Raw genomic sequence first — 24,575 nt, forward strand, 5'->3', positions numbered from 1 at the left:
ATGACACATGGAAAAAAGCCAAGAAGATGTATTAATAAAAGGTTTTTACCATTGTAAAGCAATTATACTCTAATATAAAGATGTTTTTAAAAGTTTTTATTGTGGCCATATGTCTGCGGCATTCGATTTTCTATTTTTTTCCAGTTCCAAAGACAAAAAAAACACGAAGATTTTAAAAATGTGATTTCTTACCAGCAGATGGTGCCAGCGGCGGCGCGTTGAAGAAGCCTGAAAGTGAACAAACCCTCACTCGCTAGCCTATTCAACCGTAGTCTTAAGCCCCCGGTGCCTTTATCTCGGTTTCAACTGGGCTCTCAGGCCACAGAGCCTTCCTCGCTAGAATTTACGAGATTAGACGCGAGAGGAGGAGCCGAAGTGCGACGCTGACAAATGACAGCTCTCAGGTAGTCTCTACTGTTTTGCGCACAACTGGGGCCACAGAGCACGTGAGAAAAGGTGGCTCAGCCCCTTTTGCCCACGCCCGCGTTTCTCATGCTGCCCACGGGCCTCACTCATAGGCTGCTATGCAGCTTCCTGCGGGGATCCACTCCCACGATAGCGCGCCATGGCCTCCGGGAGACGCTCCTCGAGAGGAGATGTGCGGCCAACTCCTCCTCCCTGTACCCATCCGGCCTGGGATGTGGGCTTCCCCGTGGCGCGACAGCGACTGGGGATAACCAAGGAAGGGCTGACATGGAGGAGAGTTTTGTGTTCCCCGAGTACGTCCCGGATTCGGAGCCCGCAGTGACCCTCCAGGACCAGCTGCGGGAGCTGCAGCAGCGGCAGGAAGAGGAGGAGCGACGGTGCTGCAGCGGCGGGAGGAGCGGTGGCAGCAGGAACTACGGAACTCCCGGCAGATGCACCCAGACCGTGTGCCAGCGCTGCTGACTGCTGGTGTTTCACCGGCGCGCCCTGCACCTGCAGGTGAGCCGCGAGCAGTAGTACCCGGAGCTGGTGACCGCCGCGCTGCGGAGGCCCAAGCTCGCCCTGGTGCTGTACATGATGGACCTGCTTGATCTGCCCGACGCCCTGCTACCGCACCTGCCCGCGCCGGTGGGCCCCAAGCAGCTGATCTTGCTGGGAAACAAGGTGAACCTGCTGCCCCTGGATACTCCCGGCTACCGACAGCGGCTCCAGGAGCGACAGTGGAACGACTGTGCCCGCGCCGGGCTCCTGCCGCCCCCTGGCTACCGAAGGCCACAACACCCCAGCGGGGACCGGCCACGGGACGAGCAGGAGAAAGCGAATCCTTCGCCCAAGTCCAGCACGATGCTCAGAGACGTGCGGCTCATCAGCTTCAAGACTGGCTATGGAGTCGAAGAGTTTGATCTCCGCGCTCCAGCGTTCCTGACGCTACCGCGGCGACGTCTACGTGGTTGGCGCCACCAACGCTGGCAAGTGCACTCTCTTCTACACGCTTCTGGAGTCCGATTACTGCATCGCCAAGGGCGCCGAAGCTATAGACCAGATGGTGAGCCTTAGGGCGCCAGTCCCCATCGGTTTCTGAGACGCTGGGAGTCTGATCGTGGTTCAGGCACCTAATCCTATATCTTTCATTAATGTCCACCAGGGACTGGCTGGAGCCTTCACTTTAAAAATTATCTACCTACTTTGGTCACATTTCTCTTCTGTGTCAGTTTAGTGCTTGGAAATTCAGTATATGTTGTAGTAACTTTCCAACATAAATAATTAGAGTACTTCTATGTACCAGTCCCTCTTCTAGGCACTGTATGTGAACCAGATGACAAAGTAGTTTCTGTTATCTTGGAGGTTTCCCTCGTAGCTTTAGTTCTCTGTATATTTCTCCGGAAAATCCTTCTTTCACTTTCTACACCTAGCTTCACCCCTCACTTTCTCTTCGTATCTTGAGTTTACTCATGAGATTACTATACAGATTTAACATTTGAATAATTCACTAATGCAATATGATGTGTGGCTTCGCTGAGAAGAATGTCAAATGTCAAATGTCAAATATGTGGCTTTAAGAAACGTCTGTGGTAACTGCAGAATGGGTGCTTCTATGGCCCTGTTTGCCATAGAAGGCAAAACTAAATACTTCATTTGTTCCTTTGAAACCAGTATTTAACTTTGAAAAGCTGTTTTTCTCTGTAGAGAACTTTAGTTGACTTATACACACAGCAGTTTTATACTGGTTGGTAGTTTTTCATTGTATAAAATAAGTTACTTCTTCCTTTCTTAAGGAAAATCAGTGAACGGTGCTTACAGTTGTGGCTTCCAACTTCCTTCCCGTTCACATTACTTCATTGGACAAGGTGGACACTGTATATCAGAAGCACGGGGGTCATACGTTACTCAAGGTGAGGCAACATGCTTTGATGGTTGTATAGTTAGGTTAACACACCCTGCTAAAAAAGACTTTGTTGGACAGAACCAACTTTGTTACACCATCAGCTAGCTCTCCCCGACCTTGTTCACCTTGAGGATTTTGGCTATAAATTGAGGTGGGCTCTTATAGAAAAGTGATGTTGGATTGGACTGATCCTAGAATAGTGACAGAGCTGGGTTTTCTCTAGGTGACACTGTCCAATATTGTAGCGCCATGCACCTATTTAAATAAGTTAATTAAAATGAAATAAACTTTAAAATTTAGTCCTTCCCTTGCACTAGCCACTTTTCAACTGCCCAACGGTCACATCATTGCAGAAAGTTGTACTGGATAATGTGAGTGAAGAGCTCTAAGTTACAGATTTTCTCACAACTGGGTGATGCTACTGGCATCTAGTGGGTGGAAGCCAGAGATGATGCTAAACATAATGCAATGCACAAGACAGTACCTCACAACACAGAATTATCTGGTCCAAAATATGAGTAGTGCTGAGTTGAGAAGCCCTTGTATGAGTGGAAAAGCTCTCCTCCGAGGTTCTTAATCCCAGGCACTTAGAGGTTATCGTACCTCTTCTCTCCTGCTTTACCTGCTCCTTCCTTTCACCTGTTAAGGAGTGTGTTAAAATTTCTCTGACCTTTAAAAAACAAAACAAAACTCAGTGTCCCACTCGTTCCACCTCTTTACAATCAAGCTTACTCCTCACGTCCCATGCTCTGCAGTCCCTGTTGTGCCCTTTCTATGCCACTGAAATTGTTCCAAGTTCACCAGAGACTGAATGGGGCCTGTTTACAGATCTTTAACCAGACATGGGTATACACTGTTGGCTGGTGTGTAGTGTATGATAGTTAAGATCTCTGGAGCCAAGCTGGGTCCAAATCCTGCTCTGCTCCACCACTTAACAAAGCTGTGTGACTTTAGGTAAGTTTCCTTTACCTCTCTCTGTTGTACCTACACCACGAGGTTGTGGAGAAGATCAAGTGCAAGGCGACTGTTGTCACTGCTACGTAAGTATTTGTGGTGATGAAGATTATGGGACATACCTACTGCAAAAATAGCAGGTACGTCCAATGCAGAGGTGATTTACCATTAATTAATGCTCATACAACTGAAAATAAGTCAAAACACAAAATACACACCCGCCCTTCAACAAGGATAAAACCAACCTGACTTGGGAAGTAAATGCTTCTTTCTCTCTGGATTTCCTAAGAAAGCCAGAGTGAAATTAAAACTCCATCGAAATAACTGCCCTAAAGTTAATACTCCAGAGACATGTGGGATTTTCAGGGTAGGGCTCCACCCCCATGCATCTGTGTAGTCTTCAGAGTGGACTCACTGATAATTCACAAAACAACACTGAGGCTTCTCTCCCGGTGTAATACAAATGGTTTCTTGGGCTGCTCTGTGGCTCATCCTTGCCTTCTGGTTTTCTTACTCACCTCCCAAGTCAAAGTCAACCCTGCCTCCTAATTATCACTGAGTCCAGCCTCATAGTCCAAACTGTAATCTACTTTCTTTAGGCTGTTTTGAAATCCTGTTTTGAGGTATTTTCCCAGCTCCCAGTTTTACTGCCTTCTGCCCACCCTCACCCCATCACAGCTGTAGTTCTCAACCAGGGTTGACTCTTACCCCAAGGGAACATTTGACAAAGACTGGAGGCATTTTTCGTTTTCACAACTTGGTGGATGCTGAGTAGAGGCTGCTAAAAATTGTGCAATGCACAGGACAGCCTCCCGAGACAAAGAATTATTTGGCCCAAAAGGTCAATAGTGCTGAGGTTGAGAAACCCTGCACTACGCAGATTTTTCCAAACTACAAAGCAGGCCACAGTATTGTTTTTTGATTCTTTTCTCTTTCCTGCTTATAATTCCTTGGTAGTTCCACATTACTGAGAGAAGTCTAAACTGATAGCCTCATCAGTAATGTACAGACACACATAACATACTCTGCACAGTTAAACTACAGTTCTCTGAACTCATCCTTTTTCCAATTTCTGTGTACATGATACTAACCCAGGATACCTTCCCACTGAATAACTTTAATCTATTTTTCAAATTCTGCTCTTCATTAATGTTTTCCTTGACCAAACCACGTTCATTACTTCCTTCACAATCACAGTACTTAGTAGATGCCTCTCATCACGTTTCTTACCTTGTAATTTATTTACTTGCTGTTTCCACCTTCTGATCTCCTCGGGGGTAGGGACCATATAGAACATATTGTAATAGCTATCTTTGTGTCCTTAGTGCTAAACACGGAGAGATCTGTTAATAAACAGGTAAATTATTATCCAGTTACTTCCAATTCATGTAAACATAGAAGCTGAATCTTACCCGTTATCCATGCACCCTTGAGAGGTGATGAGGCAGGGATTAATCTCTGTGTCCAGCCAGGCCTGTAAGAACTAAGGTATTTGGAAGGATGTTGCTTTAATTGCCCAAAATTATTGTGTCTAAAGCTTTATGGAGGACTGTAAAAACTGTAAGCTAATAAAGCAAGATTCTGCTGTCTGGAGGTTACCACCAGTTGGATGCCCACATGGGGCCCTTGTCACTGGGATCTATAGGCTTCATCCCATCACAGAGCTCCCAGGTTTTTCATTTGATCTAGAAATGATTTGAGGTTTTTTCAACAGTTGAATGTTTAAAAGGATTTTATTCTTGATACCTGTACAGTATTATCTTATCAGTGCCTTACTTAATATTAGAGTTATCAGGGGTTTAATTTGAACCTCCAAATATCTTCATCTCCTCCCAATGGAAGGTTCCAATGGGTGGAGAAGAAAGAATGGCAGGATTTCCTCCTCTTGTTGCTGAAGACATCACATTAGATGAAGGACTTGGGGAACCTGAAGCAGTGGCTGATATCAAGTTCTCCTCTGCAGGTAATTTTACACCAAGCACTTTTTTTATCTTTTTTAATTTGGCCGCACCACGCGGCATGTGGGATCTTAGCTCCCTGACCAGGGATCGAACCCGCACCCCCTGTAATAGAAGCACGGAGTCTTATCGACTGGACCACCAGGGAGGTCCCTACACCAAGCACTTGTTAAAAGGTGAATAAAGTAGCCTTACTGACTTTTAGTATATTTTTATACAGATGTGCCTTAACTGACATAAGCTGAATATTTTAAGAAATACATACTAGATTATTCATAAGATGTAACCTACTCTGAAAATAAATCTGTACCTTTTCACAAATGCATTGTATGCTTTTAAAAAATAGAGTGAAAGACAACAGTAGCCTCCCTTGGGTTTCCATTTTGAGCTGTGTTTGGTGTTTTTAATAAGATAGTTGCTAACACCACCTGTGTTCTGCCATGTTCTTGCATAGGCTGGGTAGCAGTAACGCCGCAGTTTAAGGACAAACTGCACCTCCGAGGCTACACACCTCAAGGAACAGTCCTGACGGTCCGGCGCCCACTCTTGCCACATGTAGTTAACATCAAAGGAGAGCGCATCTGGAGAAGCGTGGCCTATAAAACCAAAAAGCCTCCTGCCCTTGTGTACAATCTGCAGAAAAAGAAAAAAAGATAATATATGAAGCTGACCTGTTCACATTGAAAATTAACGATATACAACATACTGTATACATTACATTGCATTAAATATTGCTATAATAAAACCTTCCGCCACCCTTTTTAAGCTACCAAGGACCGTGCCAGTTTTTAATGAATTGAGCTTGTAAACAGAAGTTATTTTTTGCTGGGTACATATATGTGTATATCTGTGATTCAGATATACCTAAAAAGGAGTTCTGTTGAATTCAGGTTTCTCCCACTATATTTTTAATGAAACCAGATGGCATTTCTAATTTGGAGTCTAGTTGAGAGAGCAGCTTAGCAGTTGGCATATGAAAAAATGGCAGAAAATCAATGTCTCCAAAATACATGGGCTGAAATGAGATAGAAGCGAGTAAGTGGCTTTGCTCCACAGAGTCATCCAGGGACCCCACCGGGGGAACATGCCGCAGCTTCCATCTCTGGGTCTAAGGTGGTTGCTCAAGTTGTCATCCTTTCGCAATGGCAAAAAGAGAAGAGAGTGAAGAGCGTGCAGCTCCCCTACTGAAAAGAAGGGGGAAGTGCTGGAAGTTGCCCACATCACAGCGCCCATTGGTCAACACTTACATGGCCACACCCCCCATGGGGAAGCTGGAGGATGTAGAGGGAAATGGGGATTTCGGACTTGTATTACTTAAGGGAAGAAGGGGAGAATAGAAACTGGAAAACAAGTAGAAGTTTCCCTTACATAATCTAAAAGGGCCTGAAAATCTTAGAAAAGAATTCATGTTATGTTTTTCTGGCATTCAGTTTCTTCTGCAAGGATCAGAGCACTTTAACCATTTTATCAACATTTGCCTGTAAACACTGTATAACATTACATCAGTCAGAAGTCTTTACCTTTATGTATTCCTAAATGAGTAAGTGGCACTAGAGCTGTGGACAATGCACTGGCCAGTCAAGTCCCAGATCCCAATGTTGAGATAAAAGCTCGTGGAGTAAGCTGGCCTGAAACGCAGATCCATGAGCTTCCTATAGACTCAGGTTTAGCATGAACTTTTTTAAAAAATAAATTTATTTTATTTATCTTTGGCTGCACTGGGTCTTCGTTGCTGCGTGTGGGCTTTCTCTAGTTGGGGCGAGCGGGGGCTACTCTTCATCGCGGTGCACAGGCTTCTCATTGCGGTGGCTTCTCTTGTTGCGGAGCACGGGCTCTAGGCGCACGGGCTTCAGTAGTTGTGGCACGTGGGCTCAGTAGTTGCAGCTCGCAGGCTCTAGAGCGCAGGCTCAGTAGTTGTGGTGCATGGGCTTAGTTGCTCCGTGGCATGTGGGATCTTCCTGGACCAGGGCTCGAACCCGGGTTCCCTGCACTGGCAGGCGTATTTTTAACCACTGAGACACCAGGGAAGCCCTAGCATGAACTTCTTAATAGTCCCATGTTCTCTGTCAACGAGTACACTCTAGCTCCCTTCTCACTAAGTAAGGATAAACGGTCAGTGTTTTAAAATGCAACTTGTCAAAACTTTGTAGATTTCACTTTCATTGGGTTTCAAAGTGAATACTATTGACATCTTGGGAAAGGTAGTTCTTTATGTGCATCCTTCATTCCCAGATATGAAAGGCCAGGAGCAACTTCCCAGCCCCATCCCTCATCGTGATAGTTGAGAAGTACCCCTGACGTTTCCAGACCCACCCTCTAGAGGGCGGTAGCTTCCCAAGTTGAGAAAATGATTGGTAGTCGATTTCTAGTTTATTTTGGAGAGAGTGAAATAGTTAATTTTACAAGTTAAAATTGTGACCATTATATTTCTATCTACTGTTTATAGTTTGGAGCTAGGCCTGAATCTTTAGATAAAATGAAGAAAATATGGTAAACTTAGCATCTGTGGAAAAATACAGAATCCAAAAACTGATACTGTATTCACCCTGAAAACTTATAATGTATTTTAGAGAGCAGAATATTTCTCCCTCCTTATCTTCTCTCTAGGCTTTTAGACCTCTCAACCAGCAAAGATTCCATTTTTAAATGTTCATAACTTATATTCTCAGGTTTTTCTTACCTGTAAAATTCAATGGTTATGTTTTGACTGAGGCATATCTAAAAATGTTCCAAGGTACTTTGCTAGCAATTTCAAACAGTGCAATTTACTAAGTAAGTTTCAGTCTCCCTGGTTGTATTTAGTCTCTTTGGGTCATCATTTTCTCATTTGTAAAATGGGGGGAATGACAGCAGATATTTCAGTCCTAACATTTTATGATTCTCAGCCAAAACAGGCAGGAAAGCCAGGAAACGGTGTTTACAATACCTCAGACAGAAAAGGCCCTCAGACCTCAGACAACTGTGCCTAGACAGTTGAGAACTGGTGCTAGGATCTGCTATTAATTTACACCACATTCTGCCAACCTAATGCAGCCCAGGATCACTGCTGTTCTATCCAATTGACCCACAATGGATTTTGCTTTAAGAAAGTTCTCTTACTGTGTTGTTTTCTGAGCATACGTCAGCTTACTGATACTCCTTAATCCATCGATCTTAGTGTGAAGAGTGCCCTCCCATCATTAATCATTTACACTATGACAGCATGCAGGAATTAGTAAAGAGTAGAAATTAATGGCAAGGTGTCAGTACAGCCCCCTCATGTCCACAGAACAGAAGTTGTTTTGAGGGGCTAGAAAATGATTTAGTAACTTTATACCAGTTGGTTCTGCAGCCTTGTTGTGTTCAGCATGTCACCCCTTTTGTATTCATGACACCTTAAAAGGAAGAAAATATGTGCCATCGAAGAGTTTTTTGACTTCAATGTGATATTAAATATGCATTTTTATAAAGTTCCGTATCTTTCTTCCCCTCTTTAAAACAGGAGCATTTCCTTCAAACTTACTGAGACAAAGTGAAGTTTAAACATTTTGCATTTTTAATCACCATAAACAGCAAGCCCTACTAATCATTAGGTCTTTACTGTGTAGTTCCGCAGAGTCTAAATTTGTTTATGTTACTTGCAACAATTCCCATGACAACCAAGGAAAAGTGGAGCACAGATGCAATCCTGTGTGCTTGTGTTTCTTGATCACTCAGACGCTTTTTGCAAAATGGAAATCAAGGCTAGTTTCCTGCAGATGACTAACTTGGAGCTCCACCTGTGCCAGACATGGCAGAGCTGTTAATCACTGAGTAGGAACCCAGCACTGAAGCTGAGGCGAGCTGTTTTGTCGATGGCCTCTGACCATTTACCCTGGCATCCCTCCCGCTTGGCTCTGTCTTGTGGAGCAATAGAATCATTTCCATTCTTTCTCAGAATGTTCCATTTTCTCTTGGCTGCTCTCCTCCTCCCCGGGGGATTGTTTTCTCTCAACTGTCAAAGAGTAGTGCTTAAACAATAAAAACAAAACTTCAGACTCACGTGAATCCAATAGATAGCACCTCTGCCTGCTCTTAATGTCTCTGTCATGTTGTCTGCCCCACTGATGCCCTGTAGTGGGTGGGAATGGCTAAAGATTAACATTTTAACATCATGTAGGAATGATGCCTCACTTTTCCCCTTCATGTCAAAGACCATCGATATTCTCTCATTTAATACAGGAGTTTCATGATCTGATTATTAAGTCTAGACCATCCTTAAAACAGTTTTGCAGAAGCTTCCTTTTGCTTCTCAAACAATTGTCAGAATTTACCTTCTGGCTAATCAACCTAGTGGAAGAATTTGGTCATAATGTTCTCACTGGTAGGTGCACTAGTTATGATGCTTAATCACAGTCAGTCAGTACCTCTGGCCAGTAACTGTGGTAAATCTGAGAAAACTGAGGCCACACACACACACACACACACACACACACACAAAGACACACATGCTAGAGAACACATCATCAGATGATTTTGGACATGAGAGACTGCCAAGATCCTTTCTAATTTTTCAGTAAGTCCCTCAAAAATAGCCAGCATTCAATGCATGAATGAATGAATTAGGAGGAAGAGGGGACTTTTTTGTTTTGGGAGCTGGTTTTTGCCTTCCCTGAAAAATAGCAATAGAGCAGACTTAAATTTGCTTAGTAACTTGACATTTTTCTAGGGTTTCTTCCTGTACTGCCTAAAGACAGTACCTCAGGACAGTTGTATGTGAGACTTCGCAGCTGCTATGATCATGATAGCCCATATAGCTTCTTTTTATTCCTTTACATTCTTATAATAGTAATAATAGCTAACTCTTATTTAAGCAAGCACAATGAGCCTGGTGCTTTTAAGCACTTTACATGATTAACTGAATCCTTACAACAATCCCATGCAGGTGGTACTGTTATTACCTGCATTTGGAGATGAGGAAGCTAGGGAACATGTAACCAGCCCAGGGTCACACAATGAAGGAGTGATGGATCTCTGATTCAAACAAACCCCAGCAGCCTAGCCACAGCACCCTGTGGGTTTGTTTAATTATACAGTAAAACTGACTTTTTTTTTCCCCTTTCGATGTACAGTTCTATGGAGTTTTAATATATGTACAAGTTAATTAACAACCACCATAATCAGGATACAAAACAGTTCCACCAGCACCCAGGTTTTAACCACCACATAATACTTCCTCTATATACTAGAACCCATTACAAGGCTAAAGGCGAGAAGGCAAGAACTTTTCAACCTTAAGAGGTAAACGTGTTATCTTAGAAAAGAAAAGCAACCCACGTTGAAGACCTCAAAGGTTATGACACAATTTCCTTGGAAACCCTGTGTTACTGCCACTTAGTTCTCTTTCTATCTTCCTTTGAACCCTCCCATATACAACCCCAGCCTGAGAACATTCCTCAGAGCTAGGGGGTGTGATGTGCTGCACCCTTGCTGTCTGACTTCAGCACTGCTGCCCAATCCTAAAGTGTCTCACTGTGATTTCCATGCTGTCTTACCATCTCAGGTAGTTTTAAATTGAAAGTGCTTTCATGGCTGGCTGGGAATCTTTTCACATTGCTAGTGAGCTTTGTCAAGTACCACGGACAGATCACAGCATGAGTGGAGATCCTGACCCACAATTCTGATGAAGAAAATAGGAAATTACATATACAGGAAATTTGGAATGCAAACATCCAAAGAAACACACCAGTAAAGTATCCTAAAAAACAAAAACTGATATAAAGTCCTCATCCTGATGCTTTAAAAAGTGGAGTCATCTGCAGTTACAGAGCCAGAAGAGAGGTCAGCAGGCAGCAGCTTGACTTCTACATTTGTGCCTATAACTGTGCTGGAAAATATGTTCTATTCAGAATTTACCACTTCTCATGAAGGTCTGTACTTGATCTGAGAACAAAACCATCGATGCAGCTCTACCCACCACCAGTCCCTCCCATCAGGAAACCTACACAAGCCTCTTAGATAGCCTCATCCACCAAAGGGCAGACAGCAGAAACAAGAAGAACTACAATCCTGCAGCCTGTGGAACAAAAACCACATTCACAGAAAGATAGACAAGATGAAAAGGCAGAGGGCTATGTACCAGATGAAGGAACAAGATAAAACCCCACAAAAACTAAATGAAGTGGAGATAGGCAACCTGCCCGAAAAAGAATTCAAAATAATGATAGTGAAGATGATCCAGGACCTCGGAAAAAGAATGGTGGCAAAAATTGAGAAGATGCAAGAAATGTTTAACAAACACCTAGAAGAATTAAAGAACAAACAGAGATGAACAATACAATAACTGAAATGAAAACTACACTAGAAGGAATCAATAGCAGAATAACTGAGACAGAAGAACGGATAAGTGACCTGGAACACAGAATGGTGGAATTCACTGCTGCGGAACAGAATAAATAAAAAAACAATGAAAAGAAATGAAGACAGCCTAAGAGACCTCTGGAACAACATTAAATGCAACAACATTCACATTACACTGGTCCCAGAAGGAGAAGAGAGAGAGAAAGGACCAGAGAAAATATTTGAAGAGATAATAGCTGAAAACTTCCCAAACATGGGAAAGGAAATAGCCACCCAGTCCAGGAAGCGCAGCGAGTCCCATACAGGATAATCCCAAGGAGAAACATGCCGAGACACATAGTACTCAAATTGGCAAAAATTAAAAACAAAGAAAAATTACTGAAAGCAGCAAGGGAAAAATGACAAATAACATACAAGGGAACTCCAATATGGTGAACAGCTGATTTCTCAGCAGAAACTCTACAAGCCAGAAGGGAGTGGCATGATATACTTAAAGTGATAAAAGGGAAGAACCTAAAACCAAGATTACTCTACCTGGCAAGGATCTCATTCAGATTCGATGGAGAAATCAAAAGCTTTACACACAAGCAAAAGCTAAGAGAATTCAGCACCACCAAACCAGCTCTACGACAAAGGCTAAAGGAACTTCTCTAAGTGGGAAACACAGGAGAAGAAAAGGACCTACAAAAACAAACCCAAAACAATTAAGAAAATGATAACAGGAACATACATATTGATAATTACCTTAAAAGTAAATGGACTAAATGCTCCAACCAAACGACACAGGCTTGCTGAATGGATACAAAAGCAAGACCCATCTATATGCTGTCTACAAGAGACCCACTTCAGACCTAGGGACACATACAGACTGAAAGTGAGGAGATGGAAAAACACATTCCATGCAAATGGAAATCAAAAGAAAGCTGGAGTAGCAATACTCAGATAAAATAGACTTTAAAATAAAGAATGTTACAAAAGACAAAGAAAGACACGACATAGTGATCAAGGGATCAATCCAAGAAGAAGATATAACAAATATAAATATATATGCACCCAACATAGGAGCACCTCAATACAAAAGGCAACTGCTTTTTGTATTTATAGCTAACAGCTGTAAAAGAGGAAATCGACACTAACACAGTAATAGTGGGGGACTTTAACACCTCACTTACACCAATGGACAGATCATTCAAACAGAAAATTAATATGGAAACACAAGCTTTAAATAGACACAATAGACCAGATAGATTTAATTGATATTTATAGGACATTCCATCCAAAAACAGCTGACTACACTTTCTTATCAAGTGCGCATGGAACATTCTCTAGGATAGATCACATCTTGGGTCACAAATCAAGCCTCGGTAAATTTAAGAAAATTGAAATCATACCAAGCATCTTTTCTGACCACAACGCTATGACATTAGAAATCAATTACAGGGAAAAAAACATAAAAAACACAAACATACGGAGGCTAAACAATACGGTACTAAATAACCAAGAGGTCACTGAAGAAATCAAACAGGAAATCAAAAAATACCTAGAGACAAATGACAGTGAAAACACAACAATCCAAAACTATGGGATGCAGCAAAAGCAGTTCTAAGAGAGAAGTTTATAGCTATACAAGCCTACCTCAAGAAACAAGAAAAATCTCAAATAAAAAATCTAACCTTACACCTAAAGGAACTAGAGAAAGAAGAACAAACAAATCCAAAGTTAGCAGAAGGAAAGAAATCATAAAGATCAGAGCAGAAATAAATGAAACAAAGAAAACAATAGCAAAGATCAATAAAACTAAAAAGCTGGTTCTTTGAGAAGATAAACAAAATTGACAAACCATTAGCCAGACTCATCAAGAAAAAGAGCGAGAGGACTCGAATCAATAAAATTAGAAATGAAAAAGGAGAAGTTACAACAGACACCGCAGAAATACAAAGCATCCTAAGAGACTACTACAAGCAACTCTGTGCCAATAAAATGGACAACCTGGAAGAAATGGACAAATTCTTAGAAAGGTATAGCCTTCCAAGACTGAACCAGGAAGAAATAGAAAATATGAACAGACCAATCACAAGTAATGAAATTGAAACTGTGATTAAAAATCTTCCAACAAACAAAAGTCCAGGACCAGATGGCTTCACAGGTGAATTCTATCAAACATTTAGAGAAGAGCTAACAGCCATCCTTCTCAAACTCTTCCAAAAAATTACAGAGGAAGGAACGCTCCCAAACTCATTCTATGAGGCCACCATCACCCTGATACCAAAACCAGACAAAGATACTACCAAAAAAGAAAATTACAGACCAATATCACTGATGAATATAGATGCAAAAATCCTCAACAAAATACTAGCAAACAGAATCCAACGACACATTAAAAGGATCATACACCATCATCAGGTGGGATTTATCCCAGGCATGCAAGGATTCTTCAATATATGCAAATCAATGTGATACACCATATTAAGAAACTGAAGAATAAAAACCATATGATCATCTCAATAGATGCAGAAAAAGCTTCTGACAAAATTCAACACCGATTTATGATAAAAACTCTCCAGAATGTGGGCATAGAGGGAACCTACCTCAACATAATAAAGGCCATATACGACAAACCCACAGCAAACATCATTCTCAATGGTGAAAAACTGAAAGCATTTCCTCTAAGATCAGGGACAAGACAAGGATGTCCACTCTCACCTCTATTATTCAACATAGTTTTGGAAGTCCTAGCCACAACAATCAGAGAAGAAAAAGAAATAAAGGGAATACAAATTGGAAAAGAAGAAGTAAAACTGTCACTGTTTGCAGATGACATGATACTATACATAGAGAATCCTAAAGATGCCACCAGAAAACTACTAGAGCTAATCAATGAATTTGGTAAAGTTGCAGGATATAAAATTAATGCACAGAAATCTCTTGCATTACTATACAATAACAATGAAAGATCAGAAAGAGAAATTAAGGAAACCCTCCCATTTACCACTGCAACGAAAAGAATAAAATACCTAGGAATAAACCTACCTAGGGATACTAAAGACCTGTATGCAGAAAACTATAAGGCACTGATGAAAGAAATTAAAGATGATACTAACAGATGGAGAGATATACCATGTTCTTGGATTGGAAGAATCAATACTGTGAAAATGACTATACTACCCAGAGCAATCTACAGATTCAATGCAATCCCTATCAAATTACCAATGGCATTTTTTACGAAACTAGAACAAAAAATTGTAAAATTTGTATGGAGACACAAAAGACCCCGAATAGCCAAAGCAGTCTTGAGGGAAAAAAATGGAGCTGGAGGAATCAGACTCCCTCACTTCAGACTACACTACAAAGCTACAGTAATCAAGACAATATGGTACTGGAACAAAAACAGAAACATAGATCAATGGAACAAGATAGAAAGCCCAGAGGTAAACCCACGCACTTATGGTCAACTAATCTATGACAAAGGAGGCAAGGATATACAATGGAGAAAAGGCAGTCTCTTCAATAAGTGGTGCTGGGAAAACTGGACAGCAACATGCAAAAGAATGAAATTAGAACCCTCGTTAACACCATACACAAAAATAAACTCAAAATGGATTCGAGACCTAAATGTAAGACCGGACCCTATAAAACTCTTAGAGGAAAACATAGGAAGAACACTCTTTGACATAAATCACAAAAAGATCTTTTTTGATCCACCTCCTGAAGTAATGGAAATAAAAACAAAAATAAACAAATGGGACCTAATGAAACTTTAAAGCTTTTGCACAGCAAAGGAAACCATAAACAAGACCAAAAGAGAACCCTCAGAATGGGAGAAAATATTTGCAAATGAATCAATGGAAAAGGAGTAATCTCCAAAATATATAAACAGCCCATGCAGCTCAATATTAAAGAAACAAACAATCCAATCCAAAAATGGGCAGAAGACCTAAATAGACATTTCTCCAAAGAAGACATACAGATGGCCAAGAAGCACATGAAAAGCTGCTCAACATCACTAATTATTAGAGAAATGCAAATCAAAACTACAATGAGGTATCACCTCACACCAGTTAGAATGGGCATCATCAGAAAATCTACAAACAACAAATCCTGGAGAGGGTGTGGAGAAAAGGGAACCTTCTTGCACTGTTGGTGGGTATGTAAATTTATACAGCCACTATGAAGAACAATATGGAGGTTCCTTAAAAAACTAAAAATAGAATTACCATATGACCCAGCAATCCCACTACTGGGCATATACCCAGAGAAAACTGTAATTCAAAAAGATGCATGAACCCCAATGTTCATTGCAGCACTATTTACAATAGCCAGGCCATGGAAGCAACCTAAATGCCCATCGACAGACGAATGGATAAAGAACATGTGGTACATATATACAATGGAATATTACCCAGCCATAAAAAGGAATGAAATTGAGTCATTTCTTGAGACGTGGATGGATCTAGAGACTGTCATACAGAGTGAAGTAAGTCAGAAAGAGAAAAACAAATATCGTATATTAATGCATGTATGTGGAAGCTGGAAAAATGGTACAGATGAACCGGTTTGCAGGGCAGAAGTTGAGACCCAGATGTAGAGAACAAACGTATAGACAACAAAGGGGGAAAGCCGCGGGGGTGTAGGGATGGTGGTGTGCTGAATTGGGCGATTGAGATTGACATGTATACACTGATGTGTATAAAATTGATGACTAATAAGAACCTACCAAAAAAAAAAAAGAAAAACCATTGATGGTAAAGGAGAAAAAAGGAAGTTCATTAAGTTTCTTATTAATGAAACGGAGATGATTAATTTTAAAAATTTCTGTAGTTGTATTTTAAGTAAACTAATGTAATGTTAAAAATATATATAAAGTCCTGATCCTATAAGTGACATAGAACTAGTAGTCCCTATTTATTCGCAAATCAAATACCTTCAAAAACCAAATTAATTTGGTTCTGAACGTGTTTAAATGGCCTTGCCTTTCTGCTTGAGCATTCATCCTGTTTCCTGTTCCTTTTCACATCTTAACTGATTTTCACTAAAAGGGGATCTTAGTTGCCCAACTAAAAGCTTTCTATTATCTCCAGTTTTCTCAACATTTAACATGTAGCCTAAAGAGATTTCTCATTTTCCACTGTTCACTTTAAACTTTATGGTTAAATATTCAACTGGAAGAAAAATTAGATATGGTGACCTCTTTCCCTTAAATACTAGATATATATTTTACTGAAACACTTGCTAAGGAAAATGTCTTTTTCACTGGATGAAAAAGTTATTATGTAAAGGTTAATTCCATGAAATGTACTGAAAATGTACAGCATGGGAACTTGGATGAAACTATTCAACAAAAGAAAACAATGCTTAACAGTCCCACTTACCCACTAACTCCCCCATTCAGCCTGGCTTCTATCAGTTCTAGGTACACTTGCTCATTTGTCAATAGGAAATGCTTCTTTTTTAACTAGACTGAAGGCATAATTAGGTTTCTACCCACATCTGTTGCTGAATAACTAACCACCCCAAAACTTAGTGACTTCAAACAAGCTTCTATTTGCTCTTTAGTTTGGCAGTTTAATCTGGGCTCAGCTCAATGGTTCTCCCACTCTGTGGGGATATGTATTTGCAGATCTCACTCCATGTCGGGAGCTTCAGCTGGGATGGCTGTAATAACTTGGAAACCTGGGCATTCTTCCATGGGTCCCTCTCTCTACCTAGAATATCGTCCCAAAGTAGGCCAGTTCAGGTTTGTTCACAAGGTCATCGTGTTCAGAAAAAGCATGAGAGTAGAAGCTGCAATGCCTCTGAAGCTCAGAGATCACGCAATGTCACTCTGCTGCATTCTACTGGTCAAAGCAAGTCGCAATGGCAGCACAGACTCAAGCTGACTGGAAGGGCTGCAAAGAATCTGTAGCCACTTTCATCCACCACAAGGTTTCAGCATGTTCATCCCCTTGACGAAAAGGCAGTATAACATGCTATATATTCTGACCTATGTGAAGAAAATCCACTGTAAATTTATCAAATAAGAAATTTGATGCTGACTTAAATTTACCTCAGGAGTCAGATACATAGAACAGCTCATGACTGAGGAAAGGAAGGAACACAAGGCTGTGGGATTTTGATTTCATCATGAATCTTTTAGGAATAGTGTTTTAACTGTGCATGTATTACTTTCATAAATTTAAAGTGAAAAAACAAATCCGTTCAGGTGCAAACCTAGGCAATCTCTACTCCCATCCTGACCCACCCTCATGGAGCACTTACACTATCAGAAAGCTAAATCAGGATGTCAGCTATCTGCATAGTCTCTGTTAGGGGAGGTAATGAGGACACAGAAATGAAGGAACTTAGTATCTCAAAGTAGTACCCTATTACTCTCCAAGAAGGAGAAAGGAGGTTTTAGGCAGAATCCAAGCTTAGGATCCTGAGGCCCTAGAAACTCTTCCTTTCTTTTCCTGGCTCTACAACCAGGGAGAGGAGTAGAGTGACATGGGGTTGAAAGTGATTTCAGAATCCTGCTCTTAGCATTGGCCACCTACCAGCATTTCTCCATCTCTGACGCCAAACAAGGAGACAGAAACCCACGTGGAGACATTTGTTGCTGTATGTCTCCACCACTCCCTATGGATTCTGAGAGACCAGGAGACAGGCACCTGATGCCAAGTGCCTGCAACTCAAGTGATATTCTAATAAATGGATCAAATGGGACAAATATCTGGGCCTACAATATAGCAGGCTCACAGGGCCCAAGAACCAAGGACATTTAAAAATAAATGCCGCTCTTCTCTTTAAATTATATGTTCTTCTGTTTTCAAATAGTTACCCACAAATCAAAACTACAATGAAATATCACCTCACACCGGTCAGAATGGCCATCGTTGAAAACTCCACAAACGGGACTTCCCTGGTGGCACACTGGTTAAGAATCCGCCTGCCAATGCAGGGCACATGGGTTTAAGCCCTGTCCAGGAAGATCCCACATGCCATGGAGCAACTAAGCCTGCGCACCACAACTACAGGAGCCTGCGTTCTAGAGCCTGCGAGCCACAACTACTGAAGCACCCACGCGCCTAGAGCCCGTGCTCCGCAACAAGAGAAGCCACCGCAATGAGAAGCCCGTGCACCACAAAGAGTAGCCCCCACTCACCGCAGCTAGAGAAAAACCCACACGCAGCAACAAAGACCCAACACAGCCAAAAATAATTAATAATTAATTTAAAAAAAAACTACAAACATTAAATGCTGGAGAGGGCGTGGAGAAAAGGGAACCCTCCTACACTGTTGGTGGGAATGTAAATTGGTACAGCCGCTATGGAGGACAGTGTGGAGGTTCCTTTAAAAAAAAAAACAACTAAATATAGAACTACCGTATGATCCAGCAATACCACTGCTGGGCATATACCCAGAGAAAACTCTAATTCGAAAAGGTACATGCACCCCAATGTTCACAGCAGCACTATTTACAACAGCCAAGACATGGAAGCAACCTAAATGTTCATCGACAGAGGAATGGATAAAGAAAATGTGGTATATATATATACAATGGAATTATTACTCAGCCATAAAAAAGAATGAAACAATGCCATTGGCAGCAACAAGGATGGACCTAGAGATTATCATAGTAAGTAAAGTAAGTCAGACAGAGAAAGATAAATATCATATGATATTGCTTATATGTGGAATCTTGAAAAATGATACAAATGAACTTATTTACAAAACAGAGTCACACAGTAGAAAAACTTATGGTTACCAAGGGGAAAGGGAAGAGGGGAAGGGATAAATTGTGAGATTGGGATTGACATATACACACTATATAAAATAGGTAACTAATAAGGACCTACTGTATAGCACAGGGAACTCTACTCAATACTCTGTAATGACATATATGGGAAAAGAATCTAAAAGAGTGGAAATATGTATAATTGATTCACTTTGCTCTACAGCAGAAACTAGCACAACATTGGAAATCAACTACACTCCAATAAAAAATTTTTAAAATACTAATTATTTTTTAAAAAATAACTACCCACATAATATAGTCGCTTACCTAAAAATGCCAGCTTATGCTATCTCAGAACCGGGCATAAGTAGAATCAGGGAACAAGTGTATTACCCTACTTCACTTTCATCTCAAAAAGGTGAAGTTCATCTCACTACTGCTAGTAAACTACTCATGATCGTCAGTAAATATAAATTGGTTAGATGTTATGATAGAGAAAGGCTGCTTAAAGAGTGACCTCTATATCATGTTAATATAATTAATACATTATCATAAATTGAGAACATTCAGATCAGGCTGAAATCCTTTTCACCACCACTCCTAATTTCCCCACATAAAATTCTTCACTTAATCAGAAAAGCAGTGTAACACAGACCTGGCACTTCCTACTTGTGTGACTTCAGGCAATTGGCTTGTCTGTAGGAAGCAAAGTGGGAATAACAATCTACTTTTTAGGGATGTTGAGAGGATTCAGAGTTAATGGGATGCGCTTAGAAGAGTGCCTGGTACTTAGAAAAGGACTACTCCTAGATGCTAATGTGGGATCTCCAGTTCTGTGCAAAATGTTTCCCAATTATTTCCGGTGTCCCCAGGGTTGGCTCCCGTGGGTCGTGAATAAGGCCAGCCTGCTCTTACGTGAAGTCAGCCATTTCCTTCCTCCCCAACAACAGCTCCCTTCAGTGGAAATTCATACTTGTGCACACAGGACACAGAGCAGAAACATGCAAGTCTCACCACTCCACTGCTGCTGCTACTAACCTACAGAAAAATCATGTTCATTAGTGTCCCTACCAAAGAGGCTATCTCAGCACTTCTGACACACTAGTGCAGATTCCTGCCCTTGCCTCTCTCTGGTCCCTGGGTACTGCAATCACTACAGCTACCTCTGCTACTGTTAACTGCAAGGCCTCATGCTTGCTACTAGGCAAACTTGCCTACCTTATTCTCAGTATCTGTAAGATGTGCTGTATATCATCAGAAAAATCTTTGGTCTTAAACGAATTGAAAGGGAAAAAAAGAAAAAAAAATCTTTGTCCTGCCATGCAGATAAAACTCCTGCCGGGATCCCCACACTGGTCCACTAGACATGGCAAAATTCCAGCTACCATTGTAGCTCGTGCTCAAGCAGGGACCTCTGTCTTATTAACTTGCAATTCCTTAATATACCATCATATGGAGAATTCATTTCCCCCCAGTAAAATTAGCTGAGTACCAAGGTGCTATTCCCCTATCACATCAAAGGTGAATGTTAAATGAAAATGTTACTCATCATTCTGTTACTTTAAGCAACACTAAATTAAACATCCATCTTCTGTATTTAAAAAAAAAACCAAAAAACCACCTTGAAATAGAGTACAAGACTTGATTACTATTAGCAAATCTAAAAGTTGTTCTACTTTAAGAACATAAGCATAAACATAACTTATGGGCTTCCCTGGTGGCGCAGTGGTTGAGAGTCCGCCTGCTGATGCAGGGGACACAGGTTCATGCCCCGGTCTGGGAAGATCCCACATGCCGCGGAACGGCTAGGCCCGTGAGCCATGGCTGCTGAGCCTGCGCGTCCGGAGCACAGGCTCCGCAACAGGAGAGGCCACAACAGTGAGAGGCCCGCGTACCACAAAAAACAAACAAACAAACAAACAAAAAACATAACTTGCAAGGTTGTAAGATCCTTTGGATCCCCTGAACCACTCACTCCACTTGGTGTCCACTCTCAAAATACTTCCAGATGGTCACTTTTCACTATAATCAGTGATTAAACCATGATACTATGAAATATTATGCAACAGTTGTAAAGAATAAGGAAGGTCCTTAACTAGGACAAAGATCCTCAAATTCTACTCACTGCAGAATATCAATAACCTGAATTATGTAAAAAGCATAGAAATCAAGCATTTCAATATGCATACACATATGGAGGTTAAGAGTTAACAGCAGATCATTAACAGTAGTTAATTCTAGAGGAGAAACAAATGAAAGTAAGAGGATTAGTAGGAAGAGAGCTAGTCGGGATGAATTTTAACTTGCTTGAATTTTGAGTATGTAGTTGTACTTGCATTATGTCTTTTAAAAATTAGAGCACACCAAAAAAGAAATGAAAGGTGTGGTATTTTAAAATCAATAAAAGAATTAAAACATCATTCTGTAAAATTGCCTTCTGGTGGTAGAATCTCTACCACTGGCAAATTTCTACTTGCAGTTTATCCCTTAAGGCATTCCATCAAGCTTTCATAACTTTAATTGACTGTTACGACTTCAGCACAGAGTAATGTAGTATTTCTGAGTTTCAGTCGTTCAGTGTGATACTCAAACTGTAATAGTCTCGTTTAGCTTAAAAGGGCACCCCCCCCCCCCCGAACTGGGGTAAAGTGAATAACTCAGCACATGAAACAAGAACCTAGGTCTATGGGGAAAAGAGAAAGCTGTTTTTGATAGAGAATACCAGTTACCATAGAAGATATATAATTGACTTAAACAAAAATCAGTAGATGCTAAAATCAATGGCTGTGTTGAAGAATAAGATCGTTTCACTATATCATCCTACAGAATATTAATTATAAATGGAAAAAAAAACTTTCCGGTTGAGAAATGTGGTGGACAACACCTTAACCAAATAATAAAAGTTAACACAACCAATAATGGCATCATATGCCTTCTGATGTAATGCACCAGTACTTACTATTCCTGTGAAGATGCGTAACCTGAAATGAAGCATGAGGAAAACAATTAGAATAACCCAAATTAAGGAACATTCTTTAAACAGCTGGCATACGTTCTTCAAACTCTTAATGTTGTAAAGGACAAAAGCATAGAGTTGTTCCAAATTAAAGGAAACTGAAGAGATGTGACAACTAAATGCGAGGAGGGATTAGGAACAGGGAGATTGTTGAAGGTTAATATTAAGACATTTGGCACACTCTGAATATAGACTGTGTATTAAAGACTACACCCATCTTTAAAGTCCTGAATTTCACCATTGTAAGAGAATGCCCTAATCCTTAAGAGATAAACTGAAGTATTTAGAGATGAACAGGTATGCTTGCAACTTAATTTCTGGGGGTCCACCACATAATACGTACATAATAGAAAGCAAATGTGAGTAGTGGATCACAATAAGGGGTACACAAGGGACTTCCTTGGTGATGCAGTGGTTAAGACTCCAAGCTCCCAATGCAGGAGGCCCGGGTTCGATCCCTGGTCAGGGAACTAGATCCCACATGCATGCTGCAACTAAGAGTTGGCATGCCACAACTAAGGAGCCGGCGAGCCGCAACTAAGGAGCACACATGCTGCAACTAAGACCTGGCACTACCAAATAAATAAAATTAAATTAAAATTTTAAAAAATAATAAGAGGTACACAAGAATTCAGGGTACCATTTCTGTAACTTCTCTGTAAGTCTGAACCTTTCTCAAAATAAAGTTTCTTTTTTTAACTTATTTATCTGGCTTCGCTGGGTCTTAGCTGCAGCACATGGGATCTTCATAGCAGCATGTGGGATCTACTGCCCTGACCAGGGATCAAATCCGGGCCCCCTGCATTGGGAGCACAGAGTCTTAACCACTGGACCACCAGGGAAGTCCCAAAATAAAGTTTCTTCACTAAGTCTCTTTCTCAAAACTTACTATTTCCTGCTACTTGGGTGAACTCTCCTTGACTTGTTAATGCACCCAGAAAAAAAAATCCTACTCTATGAACAGCGATTTCTGCATTATCAAAATCTTAAAATTACCACTACCATTGTATTATTAGTTGAAATCAAGGAAACACACACACACCAAGACACCACACACATAATTATTCTTGGCCTGGGCAATTAAAAACTATTTGCCTTTCCACGGGCCAGATACTGTTTTAGGTGCTTGAGGAAAGCAGTGCACACAAAAGCATTCTGACTGTTAATGGAGATTACAATATAGTTGAGTAAAGTAGCGGACACAAAAGCCCACATATAACATTAAAACTCCACTATTTTGCAAGACATGAAGACAAGCAGGTGGATTATACAATTTAATAATGTCAAATACAGGAAGCACACTATATATTTAAGGATACTTACTCTGTTATCTAGTGGTAAATATCTTAATATTAAAACTACATGCCAAGCACTAGGCTAAGTGCTCAATAAGCATTTAACACTCAAAGCCACTCTATGGACAGAAGTACCATATGCCCCCATTTTCTGGATGAAGAAAGAGGTTTAATAAAGTTAAAAATGATTTGCCCAGTTATAGTAGTAAGGAAGAGAGGCCCATTGTGAACCCAGCTCTAATTGCAAGGGCCACAGAGCACCTCATACAGCAAACATCGAAATCCTTTAAAAAGGAAATTTCGTACCACAAACCTTCCCTGATTACCAAACATTAGCACATTGTTTTAGCAGCTTCACCAACCTGCCTTTTTGGAGCTGAGGATGAGAGCTGTAACGTACCCTAGAGATCATACTACTGTACCGTTAACTCTACCTACAAACTAGTGTTAAGCCCTGACTGAGACCATGGGCAGAATACAAAGAAAGGATGGCCAAAAGTTAAGCGTAAACGGATGATACATATAAAAATCATAACAGGGTGAGCCTCTGAGAAAGGAGTAGCAAGGGACTGGAGAAACACACTAATAACAATTCTTTCATTCCTTAAAATAACAAACCAAGTCACACATCAGTAACATTTATATATTCATGATAAATTTCCCATATATCCTTGCATTAGGCAGAAACTTACAGCTCCTCATCACTGATTCTACCATGCCAATAAAACAAATGCTTGGAAACTCATTTTGCTTTGTTCATGATAAGGACTCTTGCAAGAGGCGGAAGCAAGAGGGGGAAGAGAGTGAATCACACTCATCGGTTCAACAAGAAACATCTATCTTTTCCTGACAGCTTCCAGGTCACTTGCTGCATCAGGACAGGATGCAATCCAGTTGTTTTGATGCTTTGCATCGCTTTCCCTTTTCCCTAAAGTCCACAAAAACACCTAAGCCTTCAACATACAGCACCACTGTTTATGTGAACTAACAAAGGAAAGAGAACCTTACTAGA

At 40.8% G+C, this 24,575-nt stretch overlaps 1 protein-coding gene across 1 annotated transcript; it reads left to right on the top strand.

The window, feature by feature from the left end:
• Positions 1-383: 383 nt before the first annotated feature.
• On the top strand, positions 384-6,872 carry NOA1 (nitric oxide associated 1). Its single transcript, XM_069540686.1, is given in 8 exon segments — positions 384-801; positions 804-865; positions 867-1,323; positions 1,325-1,604; positions 1,607-1,770; positions 2,115-2,318; positions 5,108-5,228; positions 5,678-6,872. Coding segments are annotated over 8 exon segments (1,800 nt in total). The 5' UTR covers positions 384-492; the 3' UTR covers positions 5,881-6,872.
• The last annotated feature ends 17,703 nt before the right edge of the window (positions 6,873-24,575 follow it).

This window comes from Delphinus delphis, chromosome 5, assembly GCF_949987515.2.
Source record: "Delphinus delphis chromosome 5, mDelDel1.2, whole genome shotgun sequence".
Taxonomy (NCBI): Eukaryota; Metazoa; Chordata; class Mammalia; order Artiodactyla; family Delphinidae; genus Delphinus; species Delphinus delphis.